Source organism: Siniperca chuatsi, linkage group LG17 (assembly GCF_020085105.1).
Source record: "Siniperca chuatsi isolate FFG_IHB_CAS linkage group LG17, ASM2008510v1, whole genome shotgun sequence".
In the NCBI taxonomy this organism is placed as follows: domain Eukaryota; kingdom Metazoa; phylum Chordata; class Actinopteri; order Centrarchiformes; family Sinipercidae; genus Siniperca; species Siniperca chuatsi.
Window position 1 is genome coordinate 5,255,675 of NC_058058.1, and position 24,786 is coordinate 5,280,460.

General features: G+C 38.8%; 1 protein-coding gene and 1 long non-coding RNA gene across 12 annotated transcripts in view; one reads left to right on the forward strand and one right to left on the reverse strand.

The window, feature by feature from the left end:
* Nucleotides 1–24,786, reverse strand: part of LOC122864421 (H-2 class I histocompatibility antigen, Q9 alpha chain) — a 46,346-nt gene that overhangs the window by 12,399 nt on the left and 9,161 nt on the right. For 2 of the 11 annotated variants that reach the window (XM_044171823.1, XM_044171819.1), the window contains exons 1-2: nt 19,245–19,317; nt 17,459–17,725 (exon numbers count right to left, since the gene is read on the reverse strand). In XM_044171823.1, coding sequence (XP_044027758.1) covers nt 17,459–17,725; nt 19,245–19,317 — 340 coding nt within the window. Of the gene's footprint in view, nt 1–286; nt 554–3,114; nt 3,474–10,567; nt 10,589–10,808; nt 10,882–11,066; nt 11,085–11,419; nt 11,519–13,245; nt 13,576–14,876; nt 15,156–17,458; nt 17,726–19,244; nt 19,326–24,786 lie in introns of those variants that run through there. The other 9 variants (XM_044171820.1, XM_044171817.1, XM_044171818.1 and 6 more) reach the window with 9 other exon arrangements.
* LOC122864425 lies at nt 4,503–10,307 on the forward strand. Its single transcript, XR_006375216.1, has 3 exons — nt 4,503–6,528; nt 8,734–8,795; nt 8,919–10,307. It is a non-coding gene; the product is annotated as an uncharacterized LOC122864425 (long non-coding RNA).

The window sequence follows — 24,786 nt, forward strand, 5'->3', positions numbered from 1 at the left end:
AATCTCTGCTGGTTATTATGGGATGGACAGAAACACTGTATCAGTGTAGTACAGCAGCGTCCAGTAGTCTCAGTCTCAGTAATGTTTCTGTTGAGTCTGACTGTGTTTCAGCCAAGAAAAGCCTCCATCAAACAGTTTAATCTACGAGAATAAAACACACAGACAGGTGAAGAATGGTGTGTGTGTGTGTGTGTGTGTGTGTGTGTGTGTGTAACATCCGTTTACTAAAATACAGGATGAAAATATAAACAACATTTCATCAGTAGAAAGTGAAACATGAACAAACCTCCAGTTTGGTTGAAGCGCTGCTTCAAAATGTCAATGTTGGCTTTGAAGGTCTGCTGGGTACCCACATAGATCTCAGTGTTCCTCCCAAAGTACTGAGGATCATCTGCTGTGACTCTGCTCATCCAGTCCTGTTTGGGTTCTGCTTTCATGGTGTTACTGTCATAGTGAATCATCTGAACTTCATCAACCAACCCAACAGCCACAAACTCTGGGAAGTTTGGGACTCCAGAAGACGCAGTGTAGAAATACTTCAGAGAGTGAGTCGCTGTAAGAAAAAGTTCATGATTTCAGTTTTTAGATCACAGTTTTATAAATCACTGAACGATGTTATTTTCCTGCACACAGAATCAAAAACAGCTTCAGTACATTCAAAACATCCTAATAATCTCTGTTGTGCAGTCAATAAATACAAAAATAAATGTACAGATAAAAACTTTTGCTCCAGAAACTCTTTACTTTAATATTTCTGATGATTCTGTCTTGAAAAACGTTTTTATTCTGAAATAAAATATCAAACGAGTCAAATATTTAGCTCATGCAGTCGTGTACCGGACTTTCACTGACAGGAAGCAGTTTGTAAAAACAGGCGTCATTTTGTCTCTAGTGCTGGATCTCAGTGTGAAGTGAAACTCCAGTTGAGTTTCCAGTTAGTGGAGTCATTTATTCTTCAGGATGCTTCATCAGCAGCTTTCACTCCTCGCTGTCGTATTAGTTTGAAATCTGAAATCACAAACCTCTGAACAAAATATATACTATATATTTTATTTTCTATATTCAACAGATTCAGACCTTTTCTGTTTGATTATATAACATCTCTTATCGTCTCTGTCTTATAATATAAATTGTGACCAATGAAACTTACGTTTCAGAGTCGAGTAATCATTGATTTCATTTCTTTGTCAGAGGGTTTGTGGATTTCTAATGTTTGAGTATAAATGTTTTTTTAATACAACCAACAAGAAAATAAATATCCGGCCCAGTTCCCTTGTGTATCTCACTTTCATATATCTTGATTTATGTAAACTGAAGAATTATATTTAAGTTTAACTCCCAATATCTTTGATAACCAATATTTTGTTTTAAAACCAAATCTTCTGTATTTTATGACAATCCCAGAAACACTAACTGACAACGCTCTGTATTTAAGAAAGTAATATTTTTATTTCTCATGAAGTCATTCTGTACAGTTTCTATTAGTATCAGTTAGAAACTGGATTAAAAGCTGATTTTTATTAACTTTAATAAACTTTGATAAATTCAAACGTTCCCTCCACCATGAACTGATGTTTATTCACTTTTAATTGATTCTAAAGGTTTATCTAGATTTTTAAATATCAACAGAGTTGACTTTCTGCAGGTGTTTGTGAGTTTTGCCAGTTAAATTATTGTTGATTTCAGAATCCTTCACTGTCCTCTGCTGTCTGAATGCATGTAGATCATATTTCTGTGTTAAGCTGCACTTTAAAAATTCTCCACTGGTCACATCAAAAACGTTTTTGCAAATCTGTCCAAGAATAAATCGATTACCTGTTAATAGATCAAATCCCTGAACAGTTTACTGGATTTTTCAGGCTGATACTGATATCGCTACTTTTAGAAATGAAAGATAATTATAGAAATTAAAAGTCGGTTGATAGTATTTATTTTTTTAAATATAGACACATAACATAAGTTTTAAAAGAATAAGTTTTTGTGACCAAGATACAAACTGAGCAGAACATGTCAGAGTTAGAAAATAAAGCTGTCAGCGCTCTCTGGTGGACAAACTGTGTAAATGAGCTCAAACCTAATTTGGCTTTTCTGTTCTTCAGTTTCTTGTTACTTATCGGCCGACATTTACACTTACCGCTGATATCAGCTTATTGCAGATATATCTGTGGCCGATTGATCATCTGGCTCTACTAAACAGCCTGCTACTGTACACACAGTCAGTGTAATAACTACCTGTGTGATGGAATCAGACCCAGCTAACAAACTCAGGATGGACGAACTGCGTTAAAGCAGATGTGTGTTTCAGTGTGTGGAGTCAAACTGTGTCATTCTCTGGTGAATCGCTTAAATTGCTGTTTAAATATTATATCATTTAAGAAAATATCTAGAGGTCAAACAATACGAACTTAATATTTATGTTCAGCAGGTTTTAATTGATTATGTGTGTGTTTTTCTGTGTGCACATAATTGTGTTAATTGGACACAATTCAGATGCAGTGACGTTTATCGAGACTGTGAAAATATGTTAATTTTGCCTAATGAAGGAAAAAAACGAATACATTATTTTAACATAATTTCTAAATTAATAATCATGATTAATAACACTAAATTAACGACAACACACTTTTTATATAAAACGGTCATGAGTAACTTAAAGACTGAATTTGGCGCTACATCCTAGTTTTGTTTTCACGCCTTGTTTTCATGTTTTTGCTTATTGTCTTGATTTAACGGAGTGTGTGTTGGACTGTTCTGCGCTGCTCTGTTGCCAGTTAAGGTCGACGCAGTCTGATCGATCTTAAGAGTCCTGATATTATAAAATAAAGTCCCAAATAACGGGAAAGAAAAGACAAATACACTTTTTAACAGCTATTTTCAGAAATATATCAGGATTTCCTTCTAACAGTAACTATTAGGGATCAATGAGGTGAACAGACGGGATTTACTATCGTGAACTTTAAAATAATGGGTTTGTTACTTTTTAATATTTCTATAATTAAACAACTGAACATCAAAGATTCAAAAGAACCTTAAATTCACATTAACAGTATATAAAGACACGACGCATTTTTTTATTTTACAATCAACTAACTTAAAAAAAAAACCTTAACTCACCTGCTGCTGCGCCATGCAGACCTATTCCCAGGAGAGCCAGGAGGACCAGGGTCTTCATCGTGTCCTGTCGCATCAAAAGCTTTGATAGATTAACGACTAATATGATTCTTTATCCAGAGAAACAGATAATGTAGGGATACTTCCAGTTCGAGCACAAAGGCTGAAATGAGGAGAAGAGAAGATGGACGCTTAAATCAACCTCCAGCTGAGCCAATGGGAATTTAGTCTGAGCGTCAACGTCACTTATAACTCGGTAAAACTGACCCACTCAGGTTGTTAACGAAAGTGAAAGTAAACTGAGCTCATTTCAGCCTGTGGGAGAGGATGGGGAGACATGCGGGCCTTTATGTCGCTGTCTCATCTTTGTTCGTATGAAAGGAGTATTAAACCTGCTGCTGCTCAGATCTTGTGTAATGTTTTGTAGGCTGATGTGATGTAATGTGCAGACGTGTGTTCATGTTCTGGGAGGTCAGAGGTCACTGTCAGCTACAGCTCAGATGCTCTGGAGTCTGTGGGGATGCAGTAGTGTCTTATTGTTCTTTTGTTGTGTGTGGCTGCCCTGGGACTGAAAACAGTCCTGATCAACAACAAACAACAAATCCAAGTGTGCTTTCATTGATGTTATAGTGAGTAAATGTGGGGAGGTGCTCCCCCCAGTGGTTCAAACCTGCAGCTGCTGTGCAGCAGTGCAGTTTCTCAGTGTGGACTGTTATTATCTGTTAGTTTGAACACATCTGTGTGCAATCACACCATCTGGTTATTAAATGAGATGGAGGGGAACATCTTATATCCTTTCTGAACTCCATGTGCAATAAGGTCTTTTATTTATGTGTTAGCACATTAAGGCCTTTTGTTTAGTGACAGTACAGGCCTACAAACAGGTCCTGGCACAAAACAGAGCTGCGATCAGGACAGACAATATAATAAAACACAAGATAGTTTCCATGAAACAACATTTCACCTCAGTGTTTGACTTTGAAACGAAAACAAGAACCAAAGAAATAAAACGGGAGCAGAAAGAGAGTCCGAGAGCTTCTTAAACACAAACATCAGATCAGCTGGGCTCTGTCCTCCAGGCTAAATGCTCCGGAGCTGATTTGGAGCTGTGGACGCTGCAAACTGCTTGAACAAGAGAAATGTAACACCTGTGTTGATGCTTGAACACCTGATGCTGCTTTTCATTTTGCTCTGTTTCAATCCTCACTTTATTAAAGGTTATAGAATTGATGTTGAATAAAAACTCTTTTGTTCTCGCTTCTTCAGCTGAGACAGTTTTATTCACCATTATTACACAAACAGATCGATACGTGTCACATCTTTTATCTAAATAACGTAGTATTTATAGTGTTTGAGACATTGAGGCTTGAACTCTGGCTGACGAAGGCTCGTCCTGCTCACTGCTGATCAACACCTGAGTTTACCTTTATGGAGAAGTCAGCAGTGCGACAGCGCCCCCCTGTGGACGATTATGTATCTGCCTTTGAGGATGTCACCTGACTTTCTGTTGGTGTCAATTTGTCAACACATCATGATAATCAATGACTCTGGTCGTATGTATTCATCAAATTAAGAATAATAAAATGAAATAAAATCCATTTAGAAAGTATTTAGCGTCACTGAGCAGCCTCACTGCTCCCTGAAACATAAAAACACCTTTAACAAAGCTGAATTCCTGAAAAATCCTTGAATGTTATGAAACAACTCTGAACCTCCAACAAACAACAAATAAACAGATAACTCTCAACTGGGTTTTCAGAAGCACTTTATTCCTTAATAAAACTCTGATCTGTACAAGTTGGAGTTACACTCGACACAGAAATGTCCTCAGTGATACAGGCATTAATATATAAAGACAGCGCCATCACCTGACGTATGTTGGTGTAAAATAAAACTCCACACCTTCAGAAACCTGCAGAGGTGACAGCTGTACACAAGTCAGATTAAAAACCAAACCCAGATCATTTCATCCCTAATTAATGATCGGTGGAAAAAAAGAGAGCTATTACATTTTAAAAGCTATTTACACTTACATTCCTATTTCTGAAACAAAAAACAGATTTTTAACTAAATGAACAAAGACAGTCACCATCTGCACACCGAGGATGTGATGCTCATCATCCAGTGTGAATCCTCCATTCAGTGGAAAGAAACTGCATTTAAATGGTTCACTCTTATGGGCTGAGTTGTACGACCGAACTCAGGTTGGAGAGGTTGCAAAACAAGCCCATTCGACGTTATTCTCTCAGCCCTTTAACGCCAGTTGCATCATATTTGCTACAGGAGTTTCTGAGACCTCTACGTCACCAATAGATCAATACCTTCCTGAAAAACCTGTTGTGTGCAATCTGATTCCTGTCTTCTGCCCTCTGGGGGCGTTTCCGTGCACTGCAGGCAGTAACGGGCCTCTGAATACCACACCCAACATGGCTGCCGTCGTGCAGCGATTCGCACGTTTTTGGCAGTGAAATCTTTGCTAATTTTGAAAAAGTTACGGAAAAAACAACATTTATATTGTTACTATTTACTGTATTGAAGAAACTTATAATTGCTTAATATTTCGTACCTTATTTTATAGTAAAATCGTGGATCACATTTGATGCAGCAGGTATATAAGGTAGTAAATCCCCCAAATCGTCTTTGAATTGCATTTCATGATGCATCTGCAGTATACCTAAAACACTGTTTAAATAATTTAGTTAAACTGATTAAAGATTGAAATGTCATCTTAAGATATAGAGTCGAATTTGAGATATTTATATGGGTTTTTATAATGGCAATGGCTCACTTGCTAATAATTGTCTTTTTCTTATCGATTTTCACTAAAACAGTCGCTTGGCTGTCACAGTCTGTTTGTTATTTTGACCAATTCAGAGAAATTCAGAGTACACACTAATTAGTTTTTCGTGTGTATTTTTGATGGCAAAGAACAGAAACAGTGTTTTTGTTGCCAACATAAGGCAAAATAAAAAGGTTGTAAAAAGGTTCCAGTTTGAAAAAAGAAGCAAACCAAATGAAATGTTCCAAACGCAATGAACAATATTTGTTTTTGTTTCTAAAATAAATATTGTTGTGATCAATAAATTTCCATAAAAGCCTGAAAAAATCATATATGTGAATGATTAAAAACATTTTTTTTTGGATTTTGTTAAAAGGTCCAATAAACACTTCAATTTAAAACAATTTGAATTTTCTGGCTATTATTTGATGTGTCAGGCTTCACAGGGATTATTAACAAAGACAGTCATCGTCTGCACGCTGAGGGTGTGATGTTCATTCAGTGTTATTCTCTCAACACACTACGGCGCCTGCACAAAGGGAAACACGCCAGGTTGCAGAGATTTCACACTTGGACCCATTCAATGCACTGATGCATTAAAAGGTGGCTAGCTGCCTGTTAGCTGTCATAAAGTAGAGGTAAGTGTTAACTTTCTGCTCTGGTTAGTTAACGGGACGCTATTTTCCGCCACGTGGGATAATCTAATCCAGTTAAGGTTAGCTAGCTAATGTCACCACCTTTCTTAGCGCTTTAAAAGCAATAAGCTAACGTTAGATTCAGAAATCAAAGAGCCCAAACTAAGATTTAAAAGCTTAACGCGAGCTCTTCAAGGCGTCTCGCCATCAGGAAACACATCGATTACTTCGATAACGTATTTATTTTGATAAAATATTGAATTACTGTATGCTCAGGCTGCTAGCTGCGTGCAAAGGAAACCAATCACCATTCATTATCCCATAGGAATTTTTGATTATTGATTACAAATCTGTAGCAGGTTTCATTTTCATGGACGTGATCGCACAATGTGAGATTTACCATTGTGGGTGGAAAAGGTGCCACAGCCACGCCCGATGCATGTCAACCACCAAGTGTGTTTCAGCAAGTGATCTCTACTTTTAGGTTAGGTCTCCAGTGAGGTTAGGGCCAAGTTTGGGATTTATGAAAAAACGTGTGTAAGAAGATGTGGAGTACTGAATCAGAGTAGGACAGAAAGAAGTAGAGCCGTATTAACAGATTATTGGCCTCGTAGTGTGAACTATGGGGGCCCCTTGAGCCCCCCTGACAGAAACAATAATCTATAGTCTATCTATAAAAAAAGGGGGTCCACTCAAATGACTTGGTGTAATTCACACACTGGCCACAACACAGAGCTGCATTACTGCGTCCTTTAAAAACACACACTTATTTTGGCCGTGAGAGGCGAGCACGTGTTGCGCCGCCTCCTCTTTTCACACGTGGTGGTTTAGAAACCTGAGCTTCACCTTCACCTCACTGGAGACCTTACGCCTCACCTCAAAATAAAGACCACTTGCTGAAATACAGCGAACATTTGGGGGGCTTTGAAATCCTAATCTGTTTCAATTATTCATCCAAACTAAATGCACACTCACAACGACACGGATTCTTGTGTGGCTGGTAATTCAAGGACGGCGTGAGATCCTCGCGTGGCTGTGGCACGTTTCCCTCACATTTACTGACCCGACGGGGAATCGACACATTAAAGGACGGCTTCTCTCTTGCTTTTAACCCAGGCCCTATTTAAACATTGTCTGGCATGACGTTGACTAGTACAGGCCATAATTTCACCTCTCACCAGGCTCCAGTACAATCCAATGGGGCAAGTGCTTTAGCCTTCAAAAACCATGATACATGTCCTTTTCCAAAACAGGAAACTCACAGACAAAGTTTAAATAGGGCTCGGGTTAAAAAACGAAAGAAAAGTGAACCCATCCTTTAAGCAGTTGATGTGGAGTTTGTGTTCTACATTTACTGTAACATATATTGTGTGTCAGATGCCTATTTGAAACCTATATTCAATGAATTCAGACTTCAAGTATTACGCTAGGGAGTTCACTATGTTTGTGGAATTTACTGCACAGCTGGACAGCCCCAGTTGTTGTCAGCTGTACCTGCTACACCAGGCACAGGCTTGTCACCGCATGTGAGAGCTTTGTGCTGGCTCTAAAATAGGATGTTTTTCTGTGGTATGCATCCAAAAATCACCAAAATGTCAATTTTTTAATAGTTTGGCACACCTTGTATAACAGCAATGCAAGGGCCCTCCTACGATTCACAGCAGCTGTCAAAAGAAACACATTTACACCCAAAGCTGCTGTAGGAAATCCCTGTTTCATTCAGAAAATGGCTTCATATCACATTTTAAACTGAAAACCATGCAGGTTTGCAGCTCTTCATTGCTCTCCAACCATATTGAAGAGTTCTAACTCATGTGATCTATATGTAGGATTACTTACAGTACGATTTTGCTGAAATTCAAATGAATTTATCCAGAAACAAACATTACAACTTTTTAACAAAAAACGTGGGGAAGATGTCAACAACAGACGCAACAATATGTCACATTCAATTATCAATACGGTCGATACTGATTATCAAAAAGTGTAGGCTTGGATATCATTTTAGCCTAAAATAGACCCGAGTTTGTTCATATTTACGTTGATGAGACGAAGGGCTGCTTGTACTCGCTGGTGCAGCAGATAGACATGTACGTGCGAGAATCTTTCATGTTACTGTTAAACACTGAACACGTGAGGTTAGTCGGCACTGTGCTGTTCAGCAGAAAGCTCTTTGAATAACATCGTTACTGTCTTTTTCTTTCATAGAGATCACTGGACGTAGCAGAGGAGGCCACGAGGGAAAAACAAAGCCTCGACAACCTGTACAGGTCAGTCATTCACTAAAAGGTTATTTTTTTAAATTCCTTATTCCTGAAATATGTCAGATCAGAGTAAGTCGACCAAGGTGAAGCGATCTCCTGTCAAAGAAACAAATACTTTTGTATTTTCAGGAGCCCCTCCCCCAGACCACCACCACCGTCCACTTTGAAACATGGAACAAATGATTTGTTATTTGAAGCTCTTTCTCTCTTTAACTCTAATTTAGTTATTTATTCAGTGTGTGTGGGTAGGTGGGTTGCATATGTTAATATTTTTTTAAACTTTAAATATATATGGTCAGTGAAGTGTAATGGATCTTTGTTCTTTAAATACCTTATGATAACAATTTGAAGTAGGAGCTCAGATGTCCTTCTGTTCATAGTATTCTTTCATCCAGCTTTCTTTTGCTCATTGTCAGGTGTGATCATGTAGCCTGTTGCCTTTTCTTCGCTAGCAGTCAGGTCAACACCGGCCACATCTGTATCACAACATGGTCAGAGCATTTTCAGCAGCACTGCTACCAGAGCAGGCTAACTCTGCAGTAAAAGGAGCAAACAGCCAGGTTGCAATATTTCCCATACAATGTTCTCCAGCTGTTTCAATAGCCTTGCTTATTCTACTGTTTTATGATTCGCTTTTATTGTTTTGTAGTTTTCATGGTTTGTTTTGTCTTCACAGTGATCACAAGAAATTCAGTGTTTCTGTGAAACCCAAAGTGGACACATTACAACTGAGTTGACGTTAAGGTATGAAATTTATATCCCATGATTATATCAAACATGACTGGATTAGATTATATAGCTCATTTCACTTTACATAACAACAACATTTTGTGGCGGCTTTTATCCAAAGGGCCTTGAATAGTAGCCTACGTGCATTTTCTGCAGGTAGCACTTGTAGGAATCAAACCCCTGACCCTGTCAGTGCCATGTTGTACCCACTGAGCTACAGGACTTTAAACTTAAATCAATCATGTGGCTCTGATTTATTTAAACTATAGTTTGTCTAGCAGTTTATAGTCATATGTACAGCATCGTCCTATTTGCTGGGTTGATATGAAGATCCATATAAAAGTGTAGATGTACACCAATGCTCCAAAACAGCTTTATTTATTAAAAACTAGACAAAGGTTCAACCCAACAGTATTCATCAAGTCTCCAGGACAGTGTCTGACAGCAGAACATAACATGGGTTATTCCAAACATATTTACAGTTTATTGTACACTCAGCAAGAATCTTTGAATTCTCAGCTCAGAAAAATGCTATATTTCTGAAACATTTTCGACATGTTTGTGTATAGATCAAAGCTGTAATCTAGTCATGTTCAGAAATTAAACATTGTCTAATTAACTAATTGTCCTTCATTGAATGGGCTTTTTCTCATAATCTCTATAACTTGTGTTGTGGAACTGTGTAACTCAACCATTGAATGGAGCACTTTTACACAGCCTAAATGATTCCACTGAATGGGCTTTTCCTCAGTTTTAAAGAAACATACAAGCAAACTTTTTACACAACTGCATAATAAATTTTGTACTGATGTTTATATTTTGTGTGTGTGTGTGTGCATAGGAGAGGCATTTAGTGATGTAGCAGTAACCAGATGGAAATATGTGTTCAATGAATTATGTACAAATCAAGATAATTCAGCACAGTGATGTAAAACTCCATCCATCCATTTCCTGTCCGGCTCGACCTGCTGAGAGTCGCGGGGGACTGGAGTCAATCCCAGCATGCACTGGGCGAGAGATAGAGTACAGTTCATCACCAACTCCATTGATTGTTCCAGTGCAAAATTGATCCTAAAGAGACAAAAAGAAAATAGAAGTAGAAAACAAAATAATTTACTATAAATGTTTGGAGAGTTCAATCCCACAAAGCCACATATTTACAGTTTCATTTAGACTCGTGTCGTCTAAAGTGCATAAAGAAACAATCTCAGCAGGTTCTTTTACACACAGTTTACAGCAGCTCTGTTTAACAACAGGTGTGAAATTCATGTCCTGTATGAAGCAACTCACTGTGTTCAGGGTGGTGTGTTTTTCATTTAGGCCTTTGGATTCAGGTCCTCCAAGACGTCAGAGCCGTTTACAGCTGTAAGGTTAGAAACACATTGTTAGCCCTCATCCTGCTCTGATCGGACTCTGTGTTTTACAAACTGCTGACACTGCAGGAAACAGATCTGAAAAAGTTCTTCAGCACAAAATCCAGACACCCTTTTTAATCTACAGAGAGCATATCAGGTCAGAGAAAATAGAATAAAAACAGGTTTTACTCACGAGATGGAGGGCGTTTGGCTGAAATAAAAAGAAAAGACAAATTATTAATGTTGTCGCAGTTAAAAATGCCAGACTGTCACCTTCTTTCCAGTGAGGATCCCCTCTTTTACTCACTCAAACTGATAAATAAATCCCTTCCACCTTTCCTTTCGATCTTTCAGTATTTCTTTTCCTATCACCTCTCCCACATCATCATGCTACAGTCATATGATCATGAAACTGTGGCTCTGGGCCTTACATCGCTTACTGTTGGTTGAAACGATTTTGATGCGCTGGGGATTGAAATTTCTTTTCACTTTTGCAATCTGGATAAAACATCAAAAAGACACAACATTTTCGTTTCAGTCTCTCACCGTTCTTTTTGTAAATGAAGAATCCAATCACAGCAATGAGGATGAGAGCAAGAACGACCACTGCAGCAATGATGATGACAGTCATGGAAATGGGATTCCCTGTTGAGCAGAAAACAACAAAACATAGTCACAACCTGTACAGATGAAGCAGGTTAGAGGAGGAGAACATCCATTTGTCAACCAGACCTCAATCCTGTATATTGACATCATATGTTTGTTTGTCCTACTGTTGTTAATTTAAATGTTTATCCCCACTTGTCTGGACATAATTACTGTGTCTATGCTTGTTTATCCTTGTCTGGCTTTGTTGTCTTTGTTTAGCTGTTTGACTTTGTTGGTTTCTGTCCCATATGTCTTTGTTTTTGGCACAACGAAAGCTTCTGACAATCATAATAACAAACTGCACTGCTTTACAACAAAGAAAATACATACACTGAGTGCTTCCCATAAAAATCAACAGAATGAACATAAAAACAGGAATAGAATGCCATAGTTAATGTAAAATAAAGTAAAAAATAAAATGAGAATAGAATACATGTGTCTTTACATGAAAATAAGACAGAATGATAGAATGCCATACTCATGACAGATGGGAAATAAAACCCACAAAATAATAATAATAATAAATAAATTAAAAGTAGAATACATAAAATGCATAAAATCTAGTAAAATACAGCATTTTAAAAGAAGTGCAGCAGTGCATGAATGTGAAGCCAAGAGCAAAAGAGTTTCGTGCCTGCATCTGGTGGCTCAGAGCTCACTCTCATGTATTTGATACAGCGTTTCAATCTTCTTTTCAAGCTGTGTTATCCTCTCAGTCAGTCGCTCACACTCCGTGCAGCTCACAGATTTTGCCATCTTGTCTTTGTACTAATCCCAGGTTTCCAGTCACAGACACAGCAAAAGGCTTGTGCTGATTTGTAGGTTGTGATCGCACCGTACTGAAGAAGTAATAAAAGTGATAAAAATAAAAATAAATAAAAATAATGGTGGTATCCTTCTGTGTCTCTTATAAATTAACGTCCCAGTGATTTGTAAGTATCCAGGTTCAACTTTTCTTAGCTTTTGGCAGATATCAGCAAAAGAATGTAAGCAAAGCAGAGAGCAAGCAGCAAAGCATCTGCACTGTAAGAGAGCAGGAAGCAAGATCATATTCAAAATCCTTTTTCACTGTCAGCATACTTGGCCAATAAACTTTATTCTGTCTGATAGATACATACATTCATCCAGTTATTGAATGATCTACTCATCTTCTAAAACTGAAACAGAAGTTAAGTCAGTACAGTGTCAATAATCTCTGAACTGCAGTCACACATTAAAATGGTTACACATGGTCTGAAAAAAGCTCTCAATGTACATTTAAGGATATTTTTTTACAATCATTTAAAAACTAAAATAAATTTACAAAGGTGGGAAAAAAAAACCCCACCTCATTTTAAAATATAAAATTAAATGAAAAATACGTAATAAAATTTAAGTTTCATTATTGACATTGTTCGGTATTAATCAAAGCTAAGGAAACAGTGGACAGGCAGCACAATAAAAATCGTGGTGGACAATGATAATTCCTTTAAAGCGCTTTAAAACTTCAACTTTAAGTTAAGAAAACTTAACTTAATTTTTTTAGGGATTTGCTGATACCCTCGTCAGGGTCCAGAGGTGGGCACGTTTACTAGTTTAAAACTGATATAAGCATTAAAATTCGATATGAAAACTAGATCAAAGAAACTGACAACAAAACAATATGAGAAAACAAAACTTCCCATCCAATTTACATAAAAATACATGAACTGCAGGACTGTTACGGTAAAATAAAGATTTCCCACCTTCAACATTTCTGATACAAGTCTTATCTTCGTTGGTCCTGATCACTGCTTTGTCCAGTTTGGTGACGATGTCGTCCTCTACACCAGAGAGCTGAAACACACAGTCGTACCTCCTCCAGTCTTCAGGTGTGACTGATGAAAGGTTCAGGTTAACACTCATCTGGAAGGATCCATCGTGGTTGTGGAGGATCTCTCCGTACTCCACCTCCTCATGAAGCTCCTCTCCATCTTTCCTCCAGAACATCATGGCTCTGTCAGGGTAGAAACCTGTAGCGTGGCAGCTGACTGGAGAGGAGGGAGTCTTCTGGAGGAGAGACACTGAGGGAAGGACTGGAGAGTAAAGACACAGACAGTTTATAGATTCTTTATTATTATGTACTGGATATAAATATTATCATTCCTGTTTAATGTGATGTATTTTAAGTGCCTTAGTAACATATTCACTATATACTATATGCAATGCAAACAAACCTCATTGAAGCGTAATTGGGAAGAGAAGGGAGGGACTAGGGTTGTGCGATTTGACGAATATATCGGCTATTAGCTGAGTCCAATTTAATTGAATGATCTGCCTCTGAAGAACAAGTGAGCCACAGCTTAGCAACAGACTGGATCAGCGAGGTAACCCAGTAGCACAAAGAGGCCAGCAACGGCAGAGAGAGGCAGCGGGGAAAAACAGCGTGTAGAGCCAGAATATTGTCACATCTAATTCGGTGAATTAAGGGTTTATTTCGACCAAACCAGAGTTGGTGATTGTTGGAACAGTGGAAAGACTAACCAAGACGGTTTGAATAAAAGTGTGTATTTATTTATCAGACTAGTAAAGCTAGGAGAGCTTGAGAAACGTAGCGAACCCGCCGCTCACACAATCACTGATTGTTAGGCTGATGGTGGCCGGTTGGAACATTTTTACATATCGCCCAACCCAAATGTAATACGTTTTCTATTAACATAATGAGGAATGTTATTAATTTACGTACCTGGCAACTTGCAAAAATGTTGATACTTAACATAGCAGTAAAATGTTCAATGACAACGTATTTCATTTGTTCCCTGCTAAAATAGGCAGTCTTGCAATACACTATCCACCCTGAGTCTGGACGCAAACCCAGGGTTGCAGTGTCACAGTCCTGCACTTTGTACACCCGCAATCCACCCGAACCACCGCCTTGCAACTCCTGCAGGGTACATAACTGTACTATTTCATTCACTTAAGGATACGTTGTCTCTGAACAACGTTCACAACATTGAATTAGGAAATCAATTTAGTAATATACAAACATAATCTCTAGGAGACAGGGTTAGGGGGGTGAGGTAGATTAGAAAGGGAAGAGGACAGCGAGTGTGAGAAAGACAGACTAAGAGACTGAGAGAACAACTGAGACAGAAATGCAGAGCCAGAAAATGGAGGGAAAGAGTGTGTGGGAGAGAGTGACAGAGAAAATGGAGTAAAGATGGTAGGGAGGGAGGCAAAGAAATGAGAGAAAAAGAATGAAAAAGAAATGTGTGTAAACAAAGTGGGTCTCTGCATGTTGGTTCATATCTATTGTAATGTTACTGTTGGTTAGAAACAAATGAGGCATATTAACATTGTTGTGTCCATGAATCTACATCAGGTCATGTGATTCTACCTGTTCTCAGCAGAGAGCTCCTCCCATAGTCCAAATACTTCTTCAGCCATTCGGGGCAAATCTGGGTGAGGTAATTCTTGAGCTGTGCGATCCTAGCTTTGTCATTATTCCACTTGTGTTTGGTGATGACAGCCTGTGGTTTTGGAGCGATCCATGTGTCTGTCTTCAGGTCCAATATTATGAAGTCTTCTCCGTCATAACCTTGCTGATTGAAACCATTAACCTCTCCAGTCTCATCATCCCACTCACAGCCGTACATCACCTGGGCAATGTGGACACCTGAGAGAGAGAGAGAGACAGAGACAGTAAAGGGCAGTAAACCAGAGTGAGATCACAGCCAAGTCATCTATCATCAGTTGATATCACATATGTGTCATCCTCAAGCTTGGGTCCTCTACCAGAGGCCTGGGAGTTTGAAGGTTCTGTGCAGTATCTTAGCTTCAGATGAGACTTCAAATTCAGATGTTGGACCTGGAATCTGCTGGAGCCACTGTTGCTTATACTCTCCACATCTAGCTCCTCTTTCAGCCCTTGGTATTTTTTGAGCTTCTCCTGTTCCTTCTTGTTGATGTTGCTGTCGCTTCGGATTGCTACATCTATCACCACTGCCTTCTTCTGCTGTTTGTCAGTCAACATGATATATACATATATACAGTGGTGTGCAAAAGTGTTTGCCCCCTTCCTGTTTTCTTTTTTTTTTTTGCATGTTTGTCACACTTAAATGTTTCAGATCATCAAACAAATATAGTCAAAGATAACACAAGTAAACACAAAATGCAGTTTTTAAATGAAGGTTGTTATTATTAAGGGAAAACAAAATCCAAACCTACATGGCCCTGTGTGAAACAGTGATTGCACCCCCCTGTTAAAACATAACTTAACTGTGGTTTATCACACCTGAGTTAAATTTTTCTAGCCACACCCAGGCCTGATTACTGCCACACCTATTCTGAATCAAGAAATCACTTAAATAGGACCTGCCTGACAAAGTGAAGTAGTCCAAAAGATCTTCAAAAGCTAACCACAAATCTCCACATGGCGAAAACATGGAACAGTGGTGAACCTTCCCAGGAGTGTCCGGCTGACCAAAATTACCCCAAGAGCGCAGCGACGACTCATGCAAGAGGTCACAAAAGACCCCACAACAACATCCAAAGAACTGCAGGCCTCACTTGCCTCAGTTAAGGTCAGTGTTCATGACTCCACCATAAGAAAGAGACTGGGCAAAAATGGCCTGCATGGCAAAGTTCCAAGACGAAAACCACTGCTGAGCAAAAAGAACATTAAGGCTCGTCTAATTTTTGCCAGAAAACATCTTGATGATCCCCAAGACTTTTGGGAAAATACTCTGTGGACTGACGAGACAAAAGTTGAACTTTTTGGAAGGTGTGTGTCCCATTACATCTGGCGTAAAAGTAACACCGCATTTCAGAAAAAGAACATCATACCAACAGTAAAATATGGTGGTGGTAGTGTAATGGTCTGGGGCTGTTTTGCTGCTTCAGGACCTGGAAGACTTGCTGTGATAAATGGAACCATGAATTCTGCTGCCTACCAAAGACTCCTGAAGGAGAATGTCCGGCCATTTGTTCGTGACCTCAAGCTGAAGCGAACTTGGGTTCTGCAGCAGGACAATGATCCAAAACACACCAGCAAGTCCACCTTTGAATGGCTGAAGAAGAACAAAATGAAGACTTTGGAGTGGCCTAGTCAAAGTCCTGACCTGAATCCTATTGAGATGCTGTGGCATGACTTTAAAAAGGCAGTTCATGCTCGAAAACCCTCCAATGTGGCTGAATTACAACAATTCTGCAAAGATGAGTGGGCCAAAATTCCTCCACAGCGCTGTAAAAGACTCATTGCAAGTTATTGCAAACGCTTGATTGCAGTTGTTGCTGCTAAGGGTGGCCCAACCAGTTATTAGGTTTAGGGGGCAATCACTTTTTCACACAGGGCCATGTAGGTTTGGATTTTGTTTTCCCTTAATAATAACAACCTTCATTTAAAAACTGCATTTTGTGTTTACTTGTGTTATCTTTGACTAATATTTAATTTTGTTTGATGATCTGAAACATTTAAGTGTGACAAACATGCAAAAAAGTAAGAAATCAGGAAGAGGGCAAACACTTTTTCACACCACTGTGTATAAGAATATATATATATATATATATATATATATATATATATATATATATATATATATATATATATATATATAATGGGATGGACACACTGTGTATCAGTACAGTAGAGTCGTGCTGTTAAACTCGTGTCCTGTTTACAGTCCTGCTCCGTTGTTTAAGAGTTTCCCCTCGGGGATCAATAAAGTATTTCTGATTCTGATTTAGGAAACCAGGCAGTACTGTTCCTCTCTCGGCTGTGTGTTGTGAAGCTGTTGTGATGAACAGGTTCCTACAGGAGAGTTATTATGGACCAACTCACTGTGGGCAGTTCAGTCGAGTTATTCTGATTTAATCTAGTGGAGATAAGGTGTTAATATCCTCTGTTAGTTATTATGGGATGGAATACAGGATGAAAATATAAACAACATTTCATCAGTAGAAAGTGAAACATAAACAAACCCCCAGTTTGGTTGAAGCGCTGCTTTGCAGTTTCAATGTTGGTTTTGAAGATCTGCTGGGCACCTATCAGTGCCTGAGTCTCCCTCTCCCAGTACTGAGGATCATCCGCTGTGGCTCTGATCATCCAGTCCTGTTTGGGTTCTGCTTTCATGGTGTTACTGTCATAGTGACTTATCTGAACTTCATCAACCAACCCAACAGCCACATGCTCTGGGAAGTTTGGGACTCCAGAAGACGCAGTGTAGAAATACTTCAGAGAGTGAGTCACTGTAAGAAAAAGTTCATGTCATGATTTCAGTTTATAAATCACAATTTCATAAACCACTGAACGATGTTATTTTCCTGCACACAGGATCAAAAATAACTTCAGTACATTCAAAACTCCTAATAATCTCTGTTGTGCAGTGAATAAATACAAAAATAAATGTATGGATAAAAACTTTTGCTCCAGAAGCTTTTTACTTTAATATTTCTGATGATTCTGTCTTCTTCTTCTGACATAAAATATTAAACAAGTCAGAAATGTTAAGAGATTATTTTTTTATTAACTTTAATAAACTTTGTTAAATTCCAACATTCCCTCCACCATGAACTGATGTTTATTCACTTTAAGTCCTGATTCTAAAGGTTTATCTAGATTTTTAAGTATCAACAGAGTTGACTTTCTGCAGGTGTTTGTGAGTTTTGCCAATTAAATTATTGTTCATGTCCTCTGCTGTCTGAATGCATGTAGATCATATTTCTGTGTTAAACTGCACTTTAAAAATTCTCCACTGGTCACATCAAAAACGTTTTGCAAATCTGTCCAAGAATAAATCAATAACCTGTTAATAGATCAAATCCCTAAACAGTATTGCAGCCAATACTAGATTTTTGAGGCCGATACTGACATCAATATTTGGGAGTTTAAAAATTCAACATATCAGCCGATAGTATTTTTTTATATAAACACATGATACAGATTCCTTAGATTAGTTTTTTGTGACAAAGATACACACTGAGCAGAACATTTCACAGTTAGAAAATTAACCTGTCAGCGCTCTCTGGTGGACAAACTATGTAAATGACTTCAAACCTTGTTTGGCATTTCTGTACTTCAGTTTCCTGTTACTTATCGGCCGACATATACACTGACACAATATATCTGCAATAAGCTAATATCGGCAGATATATTGGTGGCCGATTTTATCATCTAGCTCTACTAAACAGCATCGTACTGTAAATACAGTCAATGTAATACCTACCCGTGTGATGTAATTGGACACTAAATTAACAATAACACACTTTTATATAAAATGGTCATGAACAACTTAAAGACTGGAGTTGGTGAGTGCACTATAAATAGCTTTGGACGAGAAATGCTTTAACGCCTTGTTTTCATGTTTTTTCCTATTTTCTCTATTTATCTGAGTGTGTGTTGGACTGTATGTATGCTGCCATTTTGGCATTAAGACCGATCAGAACGTATCGATCTAATGCTCCTGATAACATAAATTAAAATAATGACCCAAATAATGGAAAAGAAAAGACAAATACGCTTTTTTCAGCCATTTTCAGAAATGGACTAGGCTTCTCTTCTAACAGTAACTATTAGGGATTAATGAGATGAACAGACAGGATTCACTATCATGAACTTTAAGATAATGGGTTGGCTATTTTTTTAAGCATTTCTATAATCTGCATGGAAGTCCTGGAACTAAACACCTTGAACTATCTAAAGAACCTCAAATTCATATATACAGTATATAAAGACATGAAGCATTTTTTCTTTTACAATTTAACTCACCTGCCGCTGCTCCATGCAGACCTATTCCCAGGAGAGCCAAGAGAACCAAGGTCTTCATTGTGACCTGTTGCATCAAAAGGTCTGATAGATTAATGACTTATGGGTCAATGATGTATATAATGATGTATAGGCCAATTTTAAAATACAAAAAATAAGAATATCTATTGCAATTGTTCAAACATTAAGAATGTTGTGTACACATAAATTCTTATTAAAATCTTAAATTAAGTGTTTTTTCATATAGATGAATTGGCCGTGGCCTTAAAAAATGTCAAGTGGTGCAACTGTTAAAAAAAAGTTCTCAGTGATATAAAGTGTTAAGAAAGAAAGTATTTGCATTTCTTTTGAGTTTTTGTAAATAATGATCACAGTCACCTTCTTAAATGTAGTTAACAGACTTATATTTCCTGTAAATCGCATAAAACTGATAAAAATGTTTAAAAATACCATTCACTTTAGCATACTGTATTAAATATCAAATTAAATAACACAATTACAATTACTGAAATTTAAATGGGCTCTTTACTCGTTACTTTTGTCTTTCTTTTCTCTGATTCACCGGCTTTCCCAATACCGGCGCTCCCTCTCCTCATTCACTCTATAGGTTGCTTGATCACCTCTGTCTCTCTCTCTCTCTCTAAAACAAATGAACACAAACCAAAGGAAGCTTCTTGGTATGCTGTTTTTCAGCATAGACTGTAAGCCAGACAGAAGTCAAAGCTGGGTAGCTTACACTAACTAAACCAAGCCAGGACAGAACTGGGAGAGTATCGGTCCATGAACTCCGCCTAGATAGCACCTGGTTTCACTGATATTTCAGGGTGACTGTGAGCAACTTGGCCGGTCTGATGGCTGGATTGGCCACCGCATTGAGTTTGAATTTGAATTTAATTTTAGTTTAAAACATTCAAGAAATGAACTAACCTTATCAACAGAATGTGAAGAAGTAACAGTTCTGACGTTTTGTCAAAAACGTCTATGTATTGCGTTGCAGATATCTACTGAAATTAGCATGTTAACCTGCTAGCCCCGGCACGTCCTGTGTTATAATACCACTTGTGCCCTCAGTCCAACATGAGAGGACGAATAAGTAGAGCTCCCTCGAGGGCTTGTCAATCACAGCCAGGTACAGGCAGATACGGTTCAGAAAGTTATAGAGCATCTTTGCTGAAGCTCTTGGCAAGTGACCTTCATCACCCTCCCAACCACTCACTCCTGGCAAGAAACCACATTCCGCTCCCAGCAAGAAACCGGTCCCTGCTCCGGTTGGGCTGCAACAGTTTCCTGAACTTTCTTATGCTGCAGCACACTCCTACCTCTGCTGGATCGCATACATCTGAATCTCCTGAGCTGCAGCAGTCACCTGAATCTGTTGAGATGCAGTCACCTCAAGAGTTTGAGCTGCTGCAACCTCCTGTTTCTGCTGAGCCACAACAGTCTCCTGTTTCCCTTGACCCACCATTTCTCAGTTGTGCACTCCCGTCACCGGCCCCTAGTCCTGCTGTCCTGTCACCGGTCTCCTGCTCAGATCTCCAGCCACGCCGCAGGCATTCCGAGGATCGCCTCCGGAGGGTTTCCACCTTCGTTGCCGGCTGCAGACGGCCTCTGCCTTTGCCTCCAGTCCAACTTTCTGTGTTGCTCCACACATCTGGTCAGCCTCTGGACCTGCTCTAGCCTTCGGCCCTGCTCTGCCTTTTTATCCAGTCCTCAGGCCGTTCCAGCACCGCTTTTTGCCCCACCGGAGGTCTTCTGCTCTGCACCTGTCCCGGCCTCGGGCCGTCTGCCTGAAGAGCCCTGCACTATCTTTGTCCAGGTCCCCTGGCCCTGAATCCCTCCTCCGGACCCTCCTTCGCCCACCCTGATTTTGGATTTTGCCTGCTCCCTCTTGGACTCATTTGCCTGTTCGGACTGCTTTCCTTATTTTTTTTTGTTGTTTTTTTTTATCTCTGTCTGCCTGACTATCCATGTAAGCCTGGTGTCTGTTAAATCATTGATCTGCACCTGCCCTGCCTACGTGTCTGCAATTTTGGCTCCTACTCCTGCTTTCCTGCTCGAGACACCACAACAACACGTTGCCTATGATGAGTGGTTTTTACTTTACTTGGTAGTGGCATCTGGTAAAATACGTTAAGTTATAAATAAATATTAAATTACTGAAATTCCAATTATCAACGTGAAATTACATGCTCTAAATTTTTTTTTTTGTTGCATTTTTCTCACGATATTGCTTCAGATTAAACATTCACCATTGTTTCTGAAATATTATAAAAACTCCTCAAATTGCATAAAACATATTCCAAATAATACCAAAATAAAGTACTTTATGTAAATCATCAATTAAATATATATAAGCACAAAAACTGCCAATCTAGAACACATATCTATCATGTAAAACACCCTGCAATGGTTGCACCACATATTTTCAAATTCAGTCAGAGTTTACAGGCACAGAATTGGCCACCTAAACAAAACAAGCTAACTTCCTGAAAAAGGTTACTATGAAATTTATAATCACAATATATATATTTGTAGAAATATTCGTTGAGGTCATACCCCATGATATCCAACTACATACCAGCCGTTAAAAAGGTTGTTTTTTTTAAATTGATTAATTAATTACTTTTTGTGAAATTTGAGAGAGAGTTACTAACCTGCTAGCTGCTTCCATGGGTCCGTGGCAAACTGGTATATGATGCAAATTTGTTTGTATATTATGATGGAAATATAAATGCAAATGCTTTGCAAAAATACATTTGAATAGATTTTGAAATTTCAAAGAAGTTTTCAAAACAGCAATAATGGCCAGACTATTGCACCACATGATATTTTGACACTTTAAATAACAGAAAAATTACAAATAACTAAGTACATATATGGGCGAGGTGCTACATATATATGGTATCTTTTTATGCATTTAAACCTTTTTTTACTAAAAAATTCAATCGGACAGAAAATGTAGGCGTCACATTGACCCTTATTTGTTTCTTTATCCAGAGGAAGAGATACTGTGCTTCGAGTACGAGCATCAAGGGTGAAATGAGGGCAAGAGAAGATGGGCGCTTAAATCAACCTCCATCTGAGCCAATGGGAATTTAGTCTGAGCGTCAACGTCACTTATAACTCGGTAAAACTGACCCACTGAGGTTGTTAATGAAAGTGAAAGTAAACTGAGCTCATTTCAGCCTGTGGGAGAGGATGGGGAGACATGCGGGCCTTTATGTCGCTGTCTCATCTTTGTTCGTATGAAAGGAGTATTAAACCTGCTGCTGCTCAGATCTTGTGTAATGTTTTGTAGGCTGATGTGATGTAATGTGCAGACGTGTGTTCATGTTCTGGGAGGTCAGAGGTCACTGTCAGCTACAGCTCAGATGCTCTGGAGTCTGTGGGGATGCAGTAGTGTCTTATTGTTCTTTTGTTGTGTGTGGCTGCCCTGGGACTGAAAACAGTCCTGATCAACAACAAACAACAAATCCAAGTGTGCTTTCATTGATGTTATAGTGAGTAAATGTGGGGAGGTGCTCCCCCCAGTGGTTCAAATCTGCTATAATAAAACACAAGATAGTTTCTATGAAACAACATTTCACCTTCAAGTTTGACTTTGAAACGAAAACAAGAACCAAAGAAATAAAACGGGAGCAGAAAGAGAGTCAGAGAGCTTCTTAAACACAAACATCAGATCAGCTGGGCTCTGTCCTCCAGGCTAAATGCTCCGGAGCTGATTTGGAGCTGTGGACGCTGCAAACTGCTTGAACAAGAGAAATGTAACACCTGTGTTGATGCTTGAACACCTGATGCTGCTTTTCATTTTGCTCTGTTTCAATCCTCACTTTATTAAAGGTTATAGAATTGATGTTAAATAAAAACTCTTTTGTTCTCGCTTCTTCAGCTGAGACAGTTTTATTCATAGCTAGGAGAGTGCACTCAGTAGAGCGCAGATCTCCGCCAGGTGTGTCTGGGGGCATGTGGGTGGGGAACAGGGAGTGCAGGGAAGGCTGAGTGTCCAACGTGTATCCATGAGAGTAGTGGAATGAAGGGGAGAAAGTTTTTTTTGCATAATATAGTGTAAGTTTTCTCATATAGATGTATGCAACATTTTTAATAAAGTGCTTTTTATAGTAGTATAGTCTGTTTTCTTTAAGATGCATAGAATTGAGTAATGGTATTGTAACTGAGTGTCCTGGGTTCGCCCAACTGTATAAACTTAATAAGGAAACAATAATCGGAACGATAAGTCTAAACTATATGTAGAGCTCTTCTTAACATAAGAAGAGCTCTACATATTATTGAACACATTAACAGTAGAAAGTTAAAGGCAGTTATTCTCAGCCTTGATGCTGAAAAAGCCTTTGATTCAGTTCAGTAGGATTTCCTCTACCTGGTAATGAAAAGGTTTGGATTCTGTAGTGATTTTATAAAATGTATTCAGGCTCTCTACTCCTGCCCTACAGCCCGAATAAAGATAAATGGAAGCCTTTGTGACCCTGTACAGCTGCAACGTGGATGTCGACAAGGATGTCCTGGAAGTCCAAATTTATTTAACTTATTTATTGAGCCCCTAGCCCAAGCAATACGCCAGGAAAGTGGATTAAAGGGTATTCAAATAGGCGGGGAGGAATATAAAGTATGCTTATATGCTGACGATGTTTTGATAACAATAACAGAGCCTGACACTGGTGTACCAGTTCTGATGAAAATGTTGGAACTGTATGGGTCATATTCCGGCTATGTCCTCAACATTCATAAAACACAAATTTTATGACATTTAACTTTCATCCTAGTCAGGAACTGATGTCTAAATTTAATTTTAATTGGTATGCTGACCACATCAAGTACTTAGGGGTTTCTTTACCCAAAGAACTATTGCAATTGTTTGAGAGAAATTACAACTCCATTAACCAAGAAATATATAACAACCTTGATAGTTGGAGCCTGCTCCCCCTTGACTTTGGGAACAGAATACAGGCGATCAAGATGAACATTCTTCCTAAATTATTGTACCTTTTTTTATTACTGCCTGTGCCTGTGCCTGACAAACAGTTCAGGGAGTGGAATAAGCAAATCTCAAGGTTTATTTGGCTCAATAAAAGACCTAGAGTTAGGTTCTCCACCTTGCAGTTGCCGAGGGAAAAGGGGGGACAGGCTCTGCCTTCTTTGCGGGACTATTACATATCAGCTCAGTTGAGGCCACTGGTTTGTTGATGTGACCCATCTTATGATGCAAAATGGAAAACAATTGAAATGTCCTTATCCAATGTGCCAATTCAGTGCAAGGTCTGCCACATTGCCTTTGAGAGCAAACATTTTCTGACAACCAGCCAGTGGGTTAATCTGTCACTTAAAATCTGGAAGTTGGAGGTGAGACAACTACAACTTCAGGAGGAGGTTAAACTACTCAGATGGCCTGCATACGAACTCTGATTTTCCACCTGCCTTCCAGGATGCTAGATTTAGACAGTGGGCGTCGTACGGTGTTACAGTTGTGTGCTCTGTATATGAAAACTCTAATTTAATGCCATTTGAAGTTTTGTGTAAGAAGTATGAT